At 48.8% G+C, this 20,691-nt stretch overlaps 1 protein-coding gene across 7 annotated transcripts in view; it reads left to right on the plus strand.

The window, feature by feature from the left end:
* Positions 1-20,691, plus strand: part of LOC115079323 (cyclic AMP-responsive element-binding protein 3-like) — a 60,550-nt gene that overhangs the window by 7,490 nt on the left and 32,369 nt on the right. For all 7 annotated transcript variants that reach the window (XM_029582815.1, XM_029582765.1, XM_029582776.1 and 4 more), the window contains exons 2-3: positions 12,870-13,007; positions 14,086-14,371. In XM_029582815.1, the coding sequence (XP_029438675.1) occupies positions 12,870-13,007; positions 14,086-14,371 (424 nt within the window). The remainder of the gene's footprint in view (positions 1-12,869; positions 13,008-14,085; positions 14,372-20,691) is intronic.

The following is a 20,691-nucleotide window of genomic DNA, read 5'->3' on the forward strand; positions in this document are numbered from 1 at the left end:
TCCATGTTGGCTGTGTCCCCTTAAATCATGTCTTTTGTTCTTTAGAATCATTTCCATGATTTTTCCCAACACTGAGGTCAGTTTCATTGATTTAAAGTGTCCCGGATTACCCCTGGAGCCCTTTTTAAAGGTCAGGATTACATTGGGCACCCTACAATCTTCAGGCATGGTGGACGATCCCAATAATAGGTTACAAATTATCAGTAACAGATCTGCAATTTTATTTCTGAGTTTTTTCTGAATGCTGGGGTGTAAACCATGGGATGAATACCATCTGGTCCTGGTGATTTGCTACTCTTTTTAATTTGTCAGTCTGCCTTATTACATCTTCCAGCTTCACGGTGATTTGTATCCATTGTTCTGAATCATCACCATAGATACATACCTGTGGTGGAAACTATTTTCAAATATCCTTTTCAATAAACACCAAAGCAAAGAATTCATTAGTCCTTCTTTGATGGCCTTAACTTCTGTAAGTGCCCCTTTATCCCTCAATTGTCTAACAGTCCAACTGATTCCCTCCCGGGTTTCCTGCTTCAGATATATATATATATTCTTTTTTATATTCACACTTTATTAAATTTTTCAAAAGTATACATAAAATCATACTTTACAGGAAAATGAAAATACAGATAAGCATAATAACAATTTGTCACTTATAACTATCCAAAATTATCATCTCAGCATTATGCTATCTCAAGAAAAAGTGATTAGAGCCAAGAGCCAAAGAAAACTTTGGGGAGAAACTAACAATACCTAACAAAGGATAACTGGCTTTAACGTTTATTAAGTGGTGCCTACTTTAATGACTGTCTAAATTCCTTGCTGTGGGGTGGCCACATTTCTTGCGTTCAGAAAGGATTTAAGTTGTTCAACAGCTGAAAATACAAAGTTTTCGCCTTTACCTTTAATGAGACACCTGCAAGGGTATCTCAAAAGAAACGTATAACCTAAGGTCACCACTTGTGGTCTTAGTTTAATAAATTCCTGCCTCCTTAACTGGGTGGGCCTAGAAAAGTCAGGGAAAATCTTTACCAACTGACCATAGAAATTCTCTGTAATATTTTGAAAGTATGCTCTCATTACATTACTAATATCCTTTTCTGTAACAAAGGATACCAATAAAGTACCTCTGCCCAAGATTTCAATAGCAGAACTTTCTATAAATTGCGTTCCCTGTACGTACCAGGATCAGTCCAGACTGCTGGGTTATGCCTCCCTTCCAGCAGATGGAGTCAGAGAGAAACTGAAAAGGCACCACTGATATACCCTGGTGCGCCCCCTGCGATCCTCCAGTATATCTCTGACTCCAGCAGATGAGAGAGCATAACCTTGCGGTCCTGATCTCCTGTAAATTGGGAGGGGGTTTTCCCTATCAGGTTTGACTTAAGATTTTCTGAGGAATCCTGTGACTGGATCAATTTAATTACAGGCCTAGTTTAACACTGTTATTTTCTGAGGAATCCTGTGACTGGATCAATTTAATTACAGGCCTAGTTTAACACTGTTATTTTCTGAGGAATCCTGTGACTGGATCAATTTAATTACAGGCCTAGTTTAACACTGTTATTTTCTGAGGAATCCTGTGACTGGATCAATTTAATTACAGGCCTAGTTTAACACTGTTAATAGGAGCAGTAGCAGGCAAGGCAGGGCTCTGCCCTACAGCCTTTTCCCGGAGTTTCTCTCTGCCCTGCCCAGTGAGAGGAGGGGAGAATTAATCGGTGGGCCGGTCACTCTCCCTCTCCGCCTCCTGAGAAGTTTAATTCCTCAGAGAAGTTAGTCAGATGGGTATGCTACACCCTCTGCAGGCTCCATTGTATAATTGAATTGTGAGGTTTTTTCATAGCTGCCGGTAGCAGCGCTATACACGTTTAAAAAAAAACAAAAAAAAACGAGGTAATTTATTTTACTCTGCCTGCCTTACTCACTGTGGTCTCCGGTAGGGGTGGCTTGTCACCCGGCCCCTTTTCGCGCCGTTTTCGCGCCGTTCTTTCTTAAAAAAAAAAAAAAAAAAAATGCCCAGAGGGTCAGTTTGTGCTGCAGGTGGGGAGCCGGGCCGCCGGCTCTCCCGCGAGGGCCTTTGCTCCCGGTGCCTTCCCGGGGGTGAGGGCTCCTCGCGGGGGCCAGCCGTGGCCGGGAGCTCTCCCTCACCGCGACTTGGGGCTCGGGCAGCGTCGGGCAAAACGCGGCAGTCCTCGCTGCCGGTACCAGGGGCGGCGGCCATTTTAGAAAATTCGGCGGCCATTTTAGAAGGGCCTGATTGCGATGCCGTTTCGTCGGAGGAGGGGAGAGGACCTCCCACCGCTGTCCCCACCGGACCTTAGCCCCCACAGACCCCGCGGTTTATCGGGGCTTCTAGATTTGCCACCTATGGGAGCCAAGGGAGGTTCTTTAAAAAGACCTCATCCATTTACCTCACAATTTGTTCTTTTGCTCCATAAGGCCTATATGGAGGCCGAAGCTGAATGGGAGCAGGGTGCTCCTGCCCCAGATAAACGTGGCAAAATTTCTACTAACTTGGGAGGGGATCCAAATCCAGCTCCTCCTCCTCCTCCTAAACCTTTACGGCATATAGCTCCGGACCCTATTTCACCGGACCCACCCGTTCCGGATTCTGGTACGGAGGTGGGGGGTACGGACCCAGCTGACCCAGTTGAAGGGGACGATCCTCTCATTCTTCGGTTATTTCATAAAGAAGAATTAGATCCCTTGATCATTCATGTTCTTCAAGAACTAAGAATTCCGGTACCCCAGGCTGAAACGAATTCCCAGCCAGGGGATTTTGAGTTAGACGGGCTTCGCACACCCTCACATGCTTTTCCTTTTCACAATAAACTGTTTCAGCTTGTATCCAAGGAATGGGATAATCCGGAGGCTACTCTGAGTCAGCCGCGCTATGGATAAGCTTTACCCACTCCCTGCTGATTCTTTGGAGCTCCTTAGGGTGCCAAGGTGGATTCGGCGGTCACTGCCATGGCAAAACATACCACCATCCCCGTAACTGGGGGTACGGCCCTTAAGGATCTTCAAGATCGGAAGTTGGAGATGTTGCTTAAGCGAATCTTTGAGGTTTCAGCATTGGGAGTACGGGCGGCCGTTTGCAGTTGTATGGTACAAAGGGCTACCCTTCGCTGGGTACAACAGATGTTGACATCTCAGGATCTGCCTCCGGGGGAAGCTGAGCAAGCAAACCGCATAGAATCCGCTGTGGTCTACGCCGCAGATGCCTTCTATGATCTCCTCCGCACTTCGGCACGGTCTATGTCTTCAGCAGTGTCTGCACGGCGGTTACTCTGGCTGCGTCACTGCGCAGCAGACTCTTCCTCCAAGGCCCAACTCGGTTCCTTTCCTTTTCGGGGCAAACTATTATTTGGCACAGAGTTAGAAGACCTTATTCGATCTTTGGGGGAGAATAAGGTGTTCAAGTTGCCAGAGGACAAGCCGAGATTTTTTCGTACTTCGGGTACCTTTCGCGGGCGATTTCGCGGGCAGCGCCGTTTTCGATCGGGGAGGGGTTCCTCTTACGCTTCAAGACAGCCGTCTACACGTTCCCAAGCATGGACTCCTTCCTTTCGTGGTAGAAGGCCAGCCCGCGCAGGGGCGTCTCATACCTTCGCCACCTCTAAGGCGGCTCAATGAAGGGACGCAGGTCCATTCCTCCGTCCCGGAGGTCGGAGGACGACTCTCTTACTTTCGGGAGGAATGGGCTGCAATTACCACCGACCAATGGGTCCTCGACATTATAACTCACGGATACGCCTTAGATTTTGCACGGCCCCTGCGCGATTTGTTCCTTATCTCTCCCAGCGGTTCTCTGGTAAAACAACAGCGGATTGCTCAAACCCTGCAGCGGTTGCAGGCGCTGGGAGCCATAGTGCCAGTACCGCCCGCCGAACAACGCACAGGCCGTTATTCCATCTATTTCATCGTTCCCAAAAAGGAAGGCACATTCCGCCCTATTCTGGATCTCAAGCGGGTCAACAAGGCATTGCGCATTCCGCGGTTTCGGATGGAAACCCTGCGTTCAGTCATCGCTGCGGTCCACAAAGGAGAGTATTTGGCTTCCTTAGATCTCACAGAGGCTTACTTGCACATAGGAATACAAGAGTTCCATCAACGATTTCTCCGCTTTATGGTCCTGGGATCTCATTTCCAGTTCTGTGCCCTTCCGTTCGGGCTGGCGACCGCTCCGAGAGTATTCACCAAGGTAATGGTGGTGGTGGCAGCGAGCCTCCGGAGGGACGGAGTATTGGTCCACCCGTATTTGGACGACTGGCTCATTCGGGCAAAATCGCGTCGTCTCTGCGAGGCCGCAATTCAGACAGTACTCCACCGACTACACTCCTTGGGTTGGGTAGTCAATTATCCCAAGAGCCAACTGATTCCCTCCCAGAATTTGGAATTTCTGGGCGCCTCGTTCGATACAAGAGTGGGAAAAGTTTTCCTGCCGCAGGCAAGGATGGAGCGTCTGGCGCACGTTCGTCGTCTCCTAGCCCTTCCCTTGCCAGTGGTATGGGATTATTTACAGGTTCTTGGTTATATGGCGTCCACCCTGGATTTGGTTCCGTGGTCTTTTGCGCATATGCGGCCGCTACAGAGGGCGCTTCTGTCGCGTTGGGATCCCAAATCAGAGGAGTTTCAGATACCTTTGCCACTCCTACACCCAGCAAGGACCAGTCTGCATTGGTGGTTGGATCCGGTCCACTTGCTCCAAGGCATCGATTTGGAACCACCCCAATGGATCATTGTCACGACCGATGCCAGTCTGACGGGGTGGGGAGCAGTCTGTCAGTCTCAGTCCGCTCAGGGACGTTGGACGCTTTCTCAGGCCAAGTGGTCTATCAATCGTTTGGAAACCAGGGCGGTTCGCCTAGCGTTACAGCACTTCCTGCCTTTGATTCGGAACAGAGCGGTTCGGGTTTTGTCCGACAATGCAACCACGGTGGAGTATATAAATCGGCAAGGCGGTACAAGGAGTCTTCCGGTAGCAACCGAAGCCAGCCAACTGATGGATTGGGCAGAGGAGCACCTGTCTCGGATTGCTGCGTCACACATCGCCGGAGTCGACAACATTCAAGCAGACTATCTCAGCCGGCAGCGATTAGATCCGGGAGAGTGGGAACTATCTCCCGAGGCACTCAGACTAATCTGTCACCGGTGGGGGACCCCCCGGTTGGACCTCATGGCGACTCGTTCGAATGCCAAGGCAGCTCGCTTCTTCAGTCGCAGAAGGGAACACGGGTCGGAAGGCGTGGACGCGCTAGTTCTTCCCTGGCCCGCGCAAGTTCTTCTGTACGTGTTTCCACCGTGGCCATTGGTGGGAAAAATATTGCGTCGGATCGAATCCCATGCAGGACCCGTCGTTCTGGTAGCTCCGGAGTGGCCAAGGAGGCCATGGTTCGCCGACCTCATCAACCTAGCGGGGGACGGCCCCTTGCGTCTCGGTCATCTGCCTCGTCTCCTACGGCAGGGTCCAGTATTTTTCGACCAGGCCGATCGCTTTTGTCTAGCGGCTTGGCTTATGAGAGGCGGCAATTGAGAAAGAGGGGATATTCTGAGTCGGTCATTACTACTCTTCTACAGGCTCGGAAGCCCTCTACCTCGGTTGCTTATGTCAGGGTATGGAAAGTTTTTGACTCTTGGTGCCAGGGTTTGAAAGTGTCGTCGCGGCAGGCTACGGTCTCTCATATTCTGGCTTTTTTGCAAGAAGGTCTAAAGAAAGGTTTGTCCTATAATTCTCTTCGTGTGCAGGTGGCAGCCTTAGGCTGTTACCGCGGTAAACTTGACGGACTTTCCATTGCCATGCACCCGGACGTTGCACGATTTTTAAAAGGAGTTAAACATTTGCGACCTCCGGTACGCCCTATCTGTCCTTCTTGGAGTTTAAATTTGGTTCTCCGGGGTCTATGTACTTCTCCGTTTGAACCGCTACGAAGGGCTACTCTCAAAGATCTCACTCTCAAAACAGTTTTTCTTGTCGCTATTTGTTCTGCTCGCAGAATCTCTGAACTTCAGGCGTTATCCTGTAGAGAACCTTTTCTCCGTATTTCTGATTCGGGGGTTTCTCTGCGTACCGTTCCTTCCTTTTTGCCTAAGGTAGTTTCCGCCTTTCACGTCAACCAGACTGTGGACCTACCGGCCTTTGCGGTGGACGGTGCTGAGATGTCTTGGCACCCGGAGCTTCGCAGGTTGGATGTTCGGAGGACACTCTTACGGTACCTGGACATTACCAACCCTTTTCGGTTGTCTGATCATCTTTTTGTCTTGTGGAATGGTCCAAAGAAAGGCAATAAAGCTTCCAAGGCTACTATAGCCCGCTGGTTGAAGGAGGCGATTGTTTCTACTTACATTTCTCAAGGTCGCGCCGTTCCGGACGGTCTTAAGGCTCATTCTCTGCGTTCCCAAGCGGCGTCTTGGGCTGAGAGTGGTTTTATTTCCTCTCAGGAAATTTGCCGGGCGGCTACTTGGAAGTCGTTGCACACTTTTGCTAGACATTACCGATTGGACGTCTGCGCTCCGCCGGTAGACTCGTTTGGCAGTGGTGTGCTTCGTGCGGGACTGTCAGGATCCCACCCCGTTTAGGGCAGCTTGGGTACTTCCCAGCAGTCTGGACTGATCCTGGTACGTACAGGGAAAGGAAAATTATGTTCTTACCTGATAATTTTCGTTCCTGTAGTACCAAGGATCAGTCCAGACGCCCGCCCATGTCAGTGCAGAGTCCCGCGTCTGTCGTGTTTCGTTTTCAGATTCCATTGTTTTTTCCGAGCACTTGTTCTATTTTTCATATGGTTATGTTTCATGGCTTTTGCCTGGTTTCCTCGTTTTCCACAGGTTCATATTTATCTTGATCTAGTCACAGAGTTTGCCATTGTTCCTAAATTCATACTGCTTTGTTATGGATTATACTGAAGGATCGCAGGGGGCGCACCAGGGTATATGAGTGGTGCCTTTTCAGTTTCTCTCTGACTCCATCTGCTGGACGGGAGGCATAACCCAGCAGTCTGGACTGATCCTTGGTACTACAGGAACGAAAATTATCAGGTAAGAACATAATTTTCCTTTAGATTATCTAAAAGGTCTAATTGGTTTCCTGAGATTCTCCTTTCAATCTTAGTAAGGAAATAGGCTTTATTGACTAAAGGCAAATTAGATTCTTCAAATTTTAAATTTTCAAGAAAAAACTTTTTTAATGTGCTTTGGACATCCTCCCCCAAAGCACGCGGGAAATTTAAGAATCTCAAGTTCAAATGTCTGGTGTAATTCTCCAGTGATTCCAGTCTCTTCGACTGATATCCAAGATCTTTAATCAGCTTTACATTCACAATTTGAGCTTGTGCAGATGTTTTCTCAATGTCTGAGAGCCTTTTTCCCACTTCTTTATGATGACCCTCCACTTTAAGAGTCAGGGACTGCATTTCGGCTTCCACTTTCTTGTATCTACAGTCTGCTTCTTTCACAAACTGACCAATGCCGGCCATTAAATCCCACAGTTGGTCCAGAGTCACCGTGGGTGGTTTGGGGGGAATAATACACTCACCCCTCTCCTGTTCCATCGATGATCCCGAACAAACCCCCATCTGGACTTCCAACAACCTCTTTCCCTCCTCTCTCGGGGTAATAAGAGACAAAAAAGGCTCCGGATCTTCCAAACCCGGTATCACTGCTGTTCCTAGCAGGCTTGAGGAGAGTCTCGAGGGCAGCACTACTTCCCCATCTCGGTGTCCTCCATCCGGGGACTGGGTGATGTCATCAGAAGGTGCCGCTTGCTGGAGGTCAGCCCGTGCCTCGGGCGCCGGTGGGGGTCGACAATCCGGGGGACTGAGAGTGACTTCCCCTGGCGGGGCTGGAGCTCCCTCTCCAGCCGCTGCAGCAGGGACAGCGTCGCCCGTTTTCACCACCATAGCAGAGGTGAAGTTTGTTATCGGCTTCTGATCAAGAGGTAAGGACGGCTCGGAGGGGAAAGCTCGAACCTTTCCCTTCCTTTTCGCCGGCATCTTAGTACGAAGTCAAACAGTTCTCAGGAGCTGCAAACTGCACGTCTGCTCACGCCACCATCTTGGCTCCAAGTCCCGGATATATTTTTAAAACTTTCTATTATGAGGTTTTGCTTCTATGCCCATCTTCTTTTCAAATTCTCGCTTAGCCTGTCATCAGTATTTTACACTTGACACAATGTTTATGCTTTTTCTATTTTCCTCAGATGGATCCTTTTTCTCAGTTTTTGAAAGAAATTCTTTTAACTAAAATTGCCTCTTTCACCTCACCTTTAACCTTACTGGCAGTTGTTTGGCCTTCCTTCCTACTTTTTTTAATGTGTGGAATACATCTGAACTGGGCTTCCAAAATGGTATTTTAAACCGTGACCTCACTAGATGTAACCCCCTAACCTTTTGTAACTTCACCATTCAACTTTTTTCTGTTCTCCTCATTTTATCAGTCACCCTGTTGAAAATGTAATGCTAAAGTTGTAGATGTACTTAATGTTCTCCCAGCCATTAAGTTAAATGTAACCGCACTATTATCACTGTTGCCGAGTGGCCCCACCACTGTTCTGTTGCACCAAATCGTCGCCTGGAGAGTAGAACAAAAGTTACCTCCTTCCCTGGTTTTCTGTTTTTATCGAAATCTCTCTCGCACACAAACTATTCTTTTCCTGGTTTTTTTTGGTCAAGGCGCAGTCACATTTCAATTTAATTCACCTCACAATTTCACCTCTCTCCAAACTTTAAGTCCCAGTGTTATCCAGCAAATACTTTCCAATCGTCTTCAGGCGCCTGCCGAATCTTCTCCTCTCAGTACTCCCTCAGCGGGCACACGAACCTCGCCTGCCGAATCTTCTCCTCTCAGTACTCCCTCAGCGGGCACACGAACCTCGCCTGCCGAATCTTCTCCTCTCAGTACTCCCTCAGCGGGCACTCGAACCTCGCCTGCCGAATCTTCTCCTCTCAGTACTCCCTCAGCGGGCACTCGAACCTCGCCTGCCGAATCTTCTCCTCTCAGTACTCCCTCAGCGGGCACACGAACCTCGCCTGCCAAATCTTCTCCTCTCAGCAGGCACACGAACCTCGCCTGCCGAATCTTCTCCTCTCAGTACTCCCTCAGCAGGCTGTGCAAGCTCAGCCTCAGGCAGGCTGTGCAAGCTCAGTCTGCCTGCCCTCTGTGCTAGAGCGCGCCTGCTTCTGGCGTTCCTGGGTGCGCTCTCTTTGATTTAAATGTAAGGGTCGTGGCAGACAGCCAGCAGCACGTTATCTCTCTGGAGGTGCACAGGTTCACCCGGGTGGGGGGGGGGGGGTGTTGTCTGCCCCAGCATTAGCCCCAGGGCAGGGGCAAAAGTGAATAATCCTCCTTGGTTCCTTGCAGAGCTAAGGAGTGGTCTCGACGCTGAGGTTTGATCTCGATGTCCTGCAGTGAGGTCAGCACTTGATGAGAGAAAGTGACTTTTTCCTCAGTTCTCTCCGCCTGTCAGCGGTGCACACCTCTCTTGGAAAGAAACATATAGAAACATAGAAATGACGGCAGAAGAAGACCAAACGGCCCATCCAGTCTGCCCAGCAAGCTTCACACATTTTTTTCTCTCATACTTATGTTTCTTTTAGCTCTTGGTTCTATTTCCCTTCCTCCCCCACCATTAATGTAGAGAGCAGTGATGGAGCTGCATCCAAGTGAAATATCTAGCTTGATTAGTTAGGGGGTAGTAGGGGTAGTAACCGCCGCAATAAGCAAGCTACACCCATGCTTATTTGTTTTAACCCAGACTATGTTATACAGCCCTTATTGGTTGTTTTTCTTCTCCCCTGCCGTTGAAGCAGAGAGCTATGCTGGATATGCATCTAAAGTGAAGTATCAGGCACATTTGGTTTGGGGTAGTAACCGCCGTAACAAGCCAGCTACTCCCCGCTTTGTGAGTGTGAATCCTTTTTTCTTCTCCCCTGCCGTTGAAGCTATGCTGGGTATGCGTGAAGTATCAGTTTTTCTTCTCCCCTGCCGTTGGAGCAGAGAGCTATGCTGGATGTGCATCGAAAGTGAAGTATCAGGCACATTTGGTTTGGGGTAGTAACCGCCGTAACAAGCCAGCTACTCCCGGCTTTGTGAGTGCAAATCCTTTTTTCCACATTTCCTCTTGCTGTTGAAGCTTAGAGTGATGTTGGAGTCACAGTAACCATGTGTATGTTTATTGAATAAGGGTATTGTGTCCAGGCAGTAGCCATCATTCTGGCGAGTCACCCACTCTTCATTGGCGGCCTCTTGACTTTATGGATCCACAGTGTTTATCCTACGCCCCTTTGAAGTCCTTCACAGTTCTGGTCTTCACCACTTCCTCCGGAAGGGCATTCCAGGCATCCACCACCCTCTCCGTGAAGAAATACTTCCTGACATTGGTTCTGAATCTTCCTCCCTGGAGCTTCAAATCGTGACCCCTGGTTCTGCTGATTTTTTTTCTTATGGTAAAGGTTTGTCGTTGCCTTTGGATCATTAAAACCTTTCAAGTATCTGAAAGTCTGTATCATATCACCTCTGCTCCTCCTTTCCTCCAGGGTGTACATATTTAGATTCTTCAATCTCTCCTCGTACGTCATCCGATGAAGATCCTCCACCTTCCTGGTCGCCCTTCTCTGTACCGCTTCCATCTTGTCTTTGTCTTTTTGTAGATACGGTCTCCAGAACTGAACACAGTACTCCAGGTGAGGCCTCACCAAGGACCTGTACAAGGGAATAATCACTTCCCTTTTCTTACTCGATATTCCTCTCTCTATGCAGCCCAGCATTCTTCTGGCTTTTGCTATCGCCTTGTCGCATTGTTTCGCAGACTTCATATCATTAGACACTATCACCCCAAGGTCCCTCTCCTGCTCCGTGCACATCAGCCTTTCCCCCCCCATCGAATACAGTTCATTCGGATTTCCACTCCCCATATGCATGACTTTGCACTTCTTGGCATTGAATCTCAGCTGCCATATCTTCGACCACTCTTCCAGTTTCCTTAGATCCCGTCTCATTCTCTCCACTCCTTCCGGCGTGTCCACTCTGTTGCAGATCTTAGTGTCATCCGCAAAAAGACAAACCTTACCTTCTATCCCGTCCGCAATGTCGCTCACAAAGATATTGAACAGGACCGGTCCCAACACCGATCCTTGCGGTACACCACTTAAAACCGCTCTCTCTTCAGAGAAGGTTCCATTTACCATCACACATTGTCTTCTGTCCGTCAACCAATTTGCAATCCAGGTCACCACCTCGGCACTCACTCCCAAGCTTCTCGTTTTATTGACCAGTCTCCTGTGCGGAACCGTATCAAAAGCTTTGCTGAAATCTAAGTATATGATATCGAGTGCTCTTCCTCGATCCAATTCCTTGGTTACCCAGTCAAAAAAGTCAATCAGATTTGTTTGACAGGATCTTCCCCTGGTGAATCCATGTTGCCTCTGGTCCATCAATTCTCCAGACTGTAGATAGTTCACTATTCTCTCTTTCAGCAGTGACTCCATTACTTTTCCCACCACCGAAGTGAGGCTAACCGGTCTGTAGTTGCCAGCCTCCTCCCTGTTCCCACTCTTGTGAAGCGGGACCACCACCGCTCTTCTCCAATCACTCGGCACCACTCCCGTTTCAAGGGATCTATTGAACAGGTCACACAGCGGACCCGCCAGAACATCTCTGAGCTCCCTCAATATCCTTGGATGAATCCCATCAGGCCCCATGGCTTTGTCCACTTTCAGGTTCTTTAGCTCTTCCCACACATTTTCTACTGTAAAAGGATTTTCATCTATTCCACTTCCCTCCAGTTTCTTGTTGTGTAGAGATGGTCCTTCTCCAGGGTCTTCTTTAGTGAACACAGAGCTGAAGTATTCGTTTAATATTTCTGCCATTTCTTCGTCTGTCTCCACACATTGATCATTATCACCTTTCAATTTCACTATACCACTTTGGACCTTTCTCTTTTCGCTGATGTATCTGAAAAATGTTTTGTCACCATTTTTTATCTCCTTGGCAATCCTCTCTTCCGCTTGACTTTTTGCCAACTTGATTAATTTCTTTGTCTCCCTCAGTTGAATCAAATATTCTTCTTTGTGTTCCTCCCTTTGGGATCTTTTATATTTCTTGAATGCTGTTCTTTTAGCTTTAATTTTGTCAGCCACCTCCTTTGAGAACCAGATAGGTTTCAATTTTCTTTTGCTTTTCTTTACATTTCTAACATATAGAGTAGTTGCCTTGGTGATTGCTCGTTTTAGATTGGTCCACTGCTGCTCCACATCTCTCTCGTTCTCCCATCCTTTTAGTTCTTCCTCCAGGTACTTCCCCATTTCCTCAAAGTCTGTGTTTTTGAACTGTAAAACTCGGGTCTTTGTGGTTCTTTTCCCTATTCTTTTAGTGATATTAAACCATACCGTTTGATGATCACTGGTGCTGAGGTGGGTGCCCACCTGGACATCGGAGACATTATCTCCATTAGTGAGCACTAAGTCGAGTATAGTTCCTTCTCTCGTGGGTTCCAACACCATTTGTTTGAACAAAGATACTTGCATGGCATCCACTATTGCTCTACTATTTTTAGTTTCTGCAGATGGGATTTTCCAGTCTACATCTGGCATATTAAAGTCACCCACGATCACCACTTCTCCCTTCTTACCTATCTTATGGATGTCTTCAACCAGATCTCTGTCGATTGGCGATTGTCTTGCACTGCACATTTAATGCAAATAATTTTGAATGGGACCCCTCTGTGTTCATGCCAGGCTTCCTTGAGTTATTTTTTGTCTCCTCCTGGGAGACAGCAGAGCAAGGGCAGACGGCGCAGCTGGACTTCTTCCTGAATGGTGAGGGAAGGCCCCTAACTCTCTCCTCGTGCCTCCCTTTTTCTCTTTCAGATGTCGTTTGTCTCTCAAGAAATGGCCGAGTTTGCTGACCAGGATCTGCTGGACTTCCTTTTGGAGAACAAGCTTCCCCCTGCTGACCTGGAGGTCGGGGTGAAACTGACAGATGACTGGGACTTGCAGGAGCAAAACGTAAGGAGTGAGGCGTGGTGGAGGGGGGTGGAGGGCTGGGCTGAGTCTGGGAAAGGGAGCCCCCTGTGCATTTCTGTCTGAGAGCTGCCGGTAATGCCCCCTCACCCCCACCAGCTTTGAAAAGAGCAAACGTCAGACGTTACCCCAAGGGCCCAGCTCCACACAGCGATTGCAGCAAGGTGCAGCTGTTCCTGAGTCATTGGGGAGGACAGAGCACAGCACGGACGTTTTACTGCCCCTCTCTGTGCTGTGGATTATAAATGACGTTGAAGCTGAGCTTGCAGAGACTCCAGAGCTGATGCTGCTCCTGCGGGTCTGCCCCTGCGGCCTGAACGTGACGCGTCCCAGCTCACGCTCCTCCTGTGCACCTCCCATGATGGCTTTTCCACCGCTCTGAATGAATCTCTCCCTTTCCCGTTACCTGCTTTCATGTATGCACACGGGCTGTCGGAGGCTGCACCTTCACTTAGGTTAATGCAGGTGGGAGGTGAGGGCTTCACTCATGAAGCAGTAGCACTGTTGGGAGTTAGGGGTGAACTGGAATGGCTTTTCCTGCCTGGGGAGAGTGCAGCAGCCTGGGCCCTGGTGAGAGCTGCACTGACGTTTAATAGGATTCCTCGGGGTTTCCTTTCTGTTCTCTGGTGAGTCCGGTCCCACGTGAAACGCCGCTGCCCCTGCCCTAGTCTTCCTTAGTCAGGATGTGCTTGTGGCTTTCTAACTCTTCTGTGCCGCCTTGGGAGAGCGGTGGAAAATTAAAATCCCAGCAAAGAGGGGCTTGCAGTGCTTGGTAGGAATATGTTTGTGGCTTTACAGTGAACACAGTGTTGGTCCTTTATCTTTTCTTGGGAGACTGGTAACAGCTTTGCATGCTGGAGCGTGCAGGCAGCGTCAGCACATGGGGAATGCAGGAGGTAACGGAGCTGATAGGAGGGAGAGCGTCCTGCGTCGGGAGAAAAACCAGTTGGAGGGTTTTCTTGGCAGACACGGGGGAGCGGAGCTCCTCCTGCCAGTCTGTGGAGGTTACTCGCGCGGCAGGAGCACCGTGGCTTTCTCACCTCTCAGAAATCTCTCTCTGCAGATGATGAGCGAGAACGAGATTGAAGATTTCCTGTCCTCCATCCTGGCTCCCTTTGAGGAGGGCTTGGGGACCAGACTCGGCCACTCTCCTCCTCCCAGCAGCGACAGCGGCATCTCTGAGGATAACTCCTTCTGCAGCCCCGCCGCGTGGGATCTCTCTCCTCCTCGCACTCCCTCGGGATCGGAGATCATCCAGTCGGATCACAACTACTCCCTCCAGCAGGAAGGAACGGTTCTAGAGAGCGTTCGATCCGAGACTCCGGACGGTGACGTCTTCATTGACCTGGGTATGGCTCTGTGCTTTATTCCTGCCTCTCTTGTGACCTAAAAATAGTCATCCCGGGTGCCGTGCACATAGAAAGAGGATAAATACAGATCATCTGGGATTGATTGCACAGCACGTATTGTGGCTGCTGCTGGGATATTACTGGGATTCCAGTAAGGAGATACTGGGTATGGTGCTGGGATATTACTGGGATTCCAGTAAGGAGATACTGGGTATGGTGCTGGGATATTACTGGGATACCAGTAAGGAGATACTGGGTATGGTGTTGGGAGTGATTGCACGGGCAGGCCTTGTGCCTGCTGCTGGGATATTACTGGGATTCCAGTAAGGAGATACTGGGTATGGTGCTGGGATTGATTGCACGGGCAGGCCTTGTGGCTGCTGCTGGGATATTACTGGGATTCCAGTAAGGAGATACTGGGTATGGTGCTGGGATATTACTGGGGTTCCAGTAAGGAGATACTGGGTATGGTGCTGGGATATTACTGGGGTTCCAGTAAGGAGATACTGGGTATGGTGCTGGGATATTACTGGGATTCCAGTAAGGAGATACTGGGTATGGTGTTGGGAGTGATTGCACGGGCAGGCTTTGGGGCTGCTGCTGGGATATTACTGGGATTCCAGTAAGGAGATACTGGGTATGGTGCTGGGACTGATTGTACGGGCAGGCCTTGTGGCTGCTGCTGGGATATTACTGGGATTCCAGTAAGGAGATACTGGGTTTGGTGCTGGGATTGATTGCACGGGCAGGCCTTGTGGCTGCTGCTGGGATATTACTGGGATTCCAGTAAGGAGATACTGGGTATGGTGCTGGGATATTACTGGGGTTCCAGTAAGGAGATACTGGGTATGGTGCTGGGATATTACTGGGATTCCAGTAAGGAGATACTGGGTATGGTGCTGGGATATTACTGGGATTCCAGTAAGGAGATACTGGGTATGGTGCTCGGATATTACTGGGATTCCAGTAAGGAGATACTGGGTATGGTGCTGGGATATTATTGCGATTCCAGTAAGGAGATACTAGCTATGCTGCTGGGATATTACTGGGATTCCAGTAAGGAGATACTGGGTTTGGTGCTGGGATTGATTGCACGGGCAGGCTTTGGGGCTGCTGCTGGGATATTACTGGGATTCCAGTAAGGAGATACTGGGTTTGGTGCTGGGATTGATTGCACGGGCAGGCTTTGGGGCTGCTGTTGGGATATTACTGGGATACCAGTAAGGAGATACTGGGTATGCTGCTGGGATATTACTGGGATTCCAGTAAGGAGCTACTGGGTTTGGTGCTGGGATTGATTGCACGGGCAGGCTTTGGGGCTGCTGCTGGGATATTACTGGGATTCCAGTAAGGAGATACTGGGTATGGTGCTGGGATATTACTGGGATTCCAGTAAGGAGATACTGGGTATGGTGCTGGGATATTACTGGGATTCCAGTAAGGAGATACTGGGTTTGGTGCTGTGATATTACTGGGATTCCAGTAAGGAGATACTGGGTATGGTGCTGAGATATTACTGGGATTCCAGTAAGGAGATACTGGGTATGGTGCTGGGATATTACTGGGATTCCAGTAAGGAGATACTGGGTATGGTGCTGAGATATTACTGGGATTCCAGTAAGGAGATACTGGGTTTGGTGCTGGGATATTACTGGGATTCCAGTAAGGAGATACTGGGTATAGTACTGGGATTGATTGCACGGGCAGGCTTTGGGGCTGCTGCTGGGATATTACTGGGATTCCAGTAAGGAGATACTGGGTATGGTGCTGGGATATTACTGGGATTCCAGTAAGGAGATACTGGGTATGGTGCTGAGATATTACTGGGATTCCAGTAAGGAGATACTGGGTATGGTGCTGGGATATTACTGGGATTCCAGTAAGGAGATACTGGGTATGGTGCTGGGATATTACTGGGATTCCAGTAAGGAGATACTGGGTATGGTGCTGGGATATTACTGGGATTCCAGTAAGGAGATACTGGGTATGGTGCTGAGATATTACTGGGATTCCAGTAAGGAGATACTGGGTTTGGTGCTGGGATATTACTGGGATTCCAGTAAGGAGATACTGGGTATAGTGCTGGGATATTACTGGGATTCCAGTAAGGAGATACTGGGTATGGTGCTGAGATATTACTGGGATTCCAGTAAGGAGATACTGGGTATGGTGCTGGGATATTACTGGGATTCCAGTAAGGAGATACTGGGTATGGTGCTGGGATATTACTGGGATTCCAGTAAGGAGATACTGGGTATGGTGCTGAGATATTACTGGGATTCCAGTAAGGAGATACTGGGTATGGTGCTGAGATATTACTGGGATTCCAGTAAGGAGATACTGGGTTTGGTGCTGGGATATTACTGGGATTCCAGTAAGGAGATACTGGGTATGGTGCTGAGATATTACTGGGATTCCAGTAAGGAGATACTGGGTATGGTGCTGAGATATTACTGGGATTCCAGTAAGGAGATACTGGGTTTGGTGCTGGGATATTACTGGGATTCCAGTAAGGAGATACTGGGTATAGTACTGGGATTGATTGCACGGGCAGGCTTTGGGGCTGCTGCTGGGATATTACTGGGATTCCAGTAAGGAGATACTGGGTATGGTGCTGGGATATTACTGGGATTCCAGTAAGGAGATACTGGGTATGGTGCTGAGATATTACTGGGATTCCAGTAAGGAGATACTGGGTATGGTGCTGAGATATTACTGGGATTCCAGTAAGGAGATACTGGGTATGGTGCTGGGATATTACTGGGATTCCAGTAAGGAGATACTGGGTATGGTGCTGGGATATTACTGGGATTCCAGTAAGGAGATACTGGGTATGGTGCTGGGATATTACTGGGATTCCAGTAAGGAGATACTGGGTATGGTGCTGGGATATTACTGGGATTCCAGTAAGGAGATACTGGGTATGGTGCTGGGATATTACTGGGATTCCAGTAAGGAGATACTGGGTATGGTGCTGAGATATTACTGGCCAGTAAGGAGATACTGGGTTTGGTGCTGTGATATTACTGGGATTCCAGTAAGGAGATACTGGGTTTGGTGCTGGGATATTACTGGGATTCCAGTAAGGAGATACTGGGTATAGTACTGGGATTGATTGCACGGGCAGGCTTTGGGGCTGCTGCTGAGATATTACTGGGATTCCAGTAAGGAGATACTGGGTATGGTGCTGAGATATTACTGGGATTCCAGTAAGGAGATACTGGGTATGGTGCTGAGATATTACTGGGATTCCAGTAAGGAGATACTGGGTATGGTGCTGAGATATTACTGGGATTCCAGTAAGGAGATACTGGGTTTGGTGCTGGGATATTACTGGGATTCCAGTAAGGAGATACTGGGTATAGTACTGGGATTGATTGCATGGGCAGGCTTTGGGGCTGCTGCTGAGATATTACTGGGATTCCAGTAAGGAGATACTGGGTATGGTGCTGGGATATTACTGGGATTTCAGTAAGGAGATACTGGCTATGGTGCTGGGATGTTACTGGGATTCCAGTAAGGAGATACTGGGTTTGGTGCTGGGATTGATTGCACGGGCAGGCTTTGGGGCTGCTGCTGGGATATTACTGGGATTCCAGTAAGGAGATACTGGGTATGCTGCTGGGATATTACTGGGATTCCAGTAAGGAGCTACTGGGTTTGGTGCTGGGATTGATTGCACGGGCAGGCTTTGGGGCTGCTGCTGGGATATTACTGGGATTCCAGTAAGGAGATACTGGGTATGGTGCTGGGATATTACTGGGATTCCAGTAAGGAGATACTGGGTTTGGTGCTGGGATATTACTGGGATTCTGGTAAGGAGATACTGGGTATGGTGCTGAGATATTACTGGGATTCCAGTAAGGAGATACTGGGTATGGTGCTGAGATATTACTGGGATTCCAGTAAGGAGATACTGGGTATGGTGCTGAGATATTACTGGGATTCCAGTAAGGAGATACTGGGTTTGGTGCTGGGATATTACTGGGATTCCAGTAAGGAGATACTGGGTATAGTACTGGGATTGATTGCACGGGCAGGCTTTGGGGCTGCTGCTGGGATATTACTGGGATTCCAGTAAGGAGATACTGGGTATGGTGCTGGGATATTACTGGGATTCCAGTAAGGAGATACTGGGTTTGGTGCTGGGATTGATTGCATGGGCAGGCCTTGTGGCTGCTGCCTGGATATTACTGGGATTCCAGTAAGGAGATACTGGGTTTGGTGTTGGGATTGATTGCACGGGCAGGCTTTGGGGCTGCTGCTGGGATATTACTGGGATTCCAGTAAGGAGATACTGGGTATGGTGCTGGGATATTACTGGGATTCCAGTAAGGAGATACTGGGTATGGTGCTAGGATATTACTGGGATTCCAGTAAGGAGATACTGGGTTTGGTGCTGGGATTGATTGCACGGGCAGGCTTTGGGGCTGCTGCTGGGATATTACTGGGATCCCAGTAAGGAGATACTGGGTATGCTGCTGGGATATTACTGGGATTCCAGTAAGGAGCTACTGGGTTTGGTGCTGGGATTGATTGCACGGGCAGGCTTTGGGGCTGCTGCTGGAATATTACTGGGATACCAGTAAGGAGATACTGGGTATGCTGCTGGGATATTACTGGGATTCCAGTAAGGAGATACTGGGTTTGGTGCTGGGATTGATTGCACGGGCAGGCTTTGGGGCTGCTGCTGGGATATTACTGGGATACCAGTAAGGAGATACTGGGTATGCTGCTGGGATATTACTGGGATTCCAGTAAGGAGCTACTGGGTTTGGTGCTGGGATTGATTGCACGGGCAGGCTTTGGTGCTGCTGCTGGGATATTACTGGGATTCCAGTAAGGAGATACTGGGTTTGGTGCTGGGATTGATTGCACGGGCAGGCTTTGGGGCTGCTGCTGGGATATTACTGGGATACCAGTAAGGAGATACTGGGTATGCTGCTGGGATATTACTGGGATTCCAGTAAGGAGCTACTGGGTTTGGTGCTGGGATTGATTGCACGGGCAGGCTTTGGGGCTGCTGCTGGGATATTACTGGGATTCCAGTAAGGAGATACTGGGTTTGGTGCTGGGATATTACTGGGATTCCAGTAAGGAGATACTGGGTATGGTGCTGGGATATTACTGGGATTCCAGTAAGGAGATACTGGGTTTGGTGCTGGGATATTACTGGGATTCTGGTAAGGAGATACTGGGTTTGATTGTATGGGCAGGCTTTGGGGCTGCTGCTGGGATATTACTGGGATTCCAGTAAGGAGATACTGGGTATGGTGCTGGGATATTACTGGGATTCCAGTAAGGAGATACTGGGTATGGTGCTGGGATATTACTGGGATTCCAGTAAGGAGATACTGGGTATGGTGCTGGGATATTACTGGGATTCCAGTAAGGAGAAACTGGGTATGGTGCTGGGATATTACTGGGATTCCAGTAAGGAGATACTGGCTATGGTGCTGGGATATTACTGGGATTCCAGTAAGGAGATACTGGGTATGGTGCTGAGATATTACTGGGATTCCAGTAAGGAGATACTGGGTTTGGTGCTGTGATATTACTGGGATTCCAGTAAGGAGATACTGGGTATGGTGCTGAGATATTACTGGGATTCCAGTAAGGAGATACTGGGTATGGTGCGGGGATATTACTGGGATTCCAGTAAGGAGATACTGGGTATGGTGCTGGGATATTACTGGGATTCCAGTAAGGAGAAACTGGGTATGGTGCTGGGATATTACTGGGATTCCAGTAAGGAGAAACTGGGTATGGTGCTGGGATATTACTGGGATTCCAGTAAGGAGATACTGGGTATGGTGCTGGGATATTACTGGGATTCCAGTAAGGAGATACTGGGTATGGTGCTGGGATATTACTGGGATTCCAGTAAGGAGATACTGGGTATGGTGCTGAGATATTACTGGGATTCCAGTAAGGAGATACTGGGTTTGGTGCTGTGATATTACTGGGATTCCAGTAAGGAGATACTGGGTATGGTGCTGGGATATTACTGGGATTCCAGTAAGGAGATACTGGGTATGGTGCGGGGATATTACTGGGATTCCAGTAAGGAGATACTGGGTATGGTGCTGGGATATTACTGGGATTCCAGTAAGGAGATACTGGGTATGGTGCTGGGATATTACTGGGATTCCAGTAAGGAGATACTGGGTATGGTGCTGGGATCTTACTGGGATTCCAGTAAGGAGATACTGGGTATGGTGCTGGGATGTTACTGGGATTCCAGTAAGGAGATACTGGGTATGGTGCTGGGATGTTACTGGGATTCCAGTAAGGACATACTGGGTTTGCTGCTGGGATAT

This window comes from Rhinatrema bivittatum, chromosome 1 (assembly GCF_901001135.1).
Source record: "Rhinatrema bivittatum chromosome 1, aRhiBiv1.1, whole genome shotgun sequence".
NCBI lineage: Eukaryota > Metazoa > Chordata > Amphibia > Gymnophiona > Rhinatrematidae > Rhinatrema > Rhinatrema bivittatum.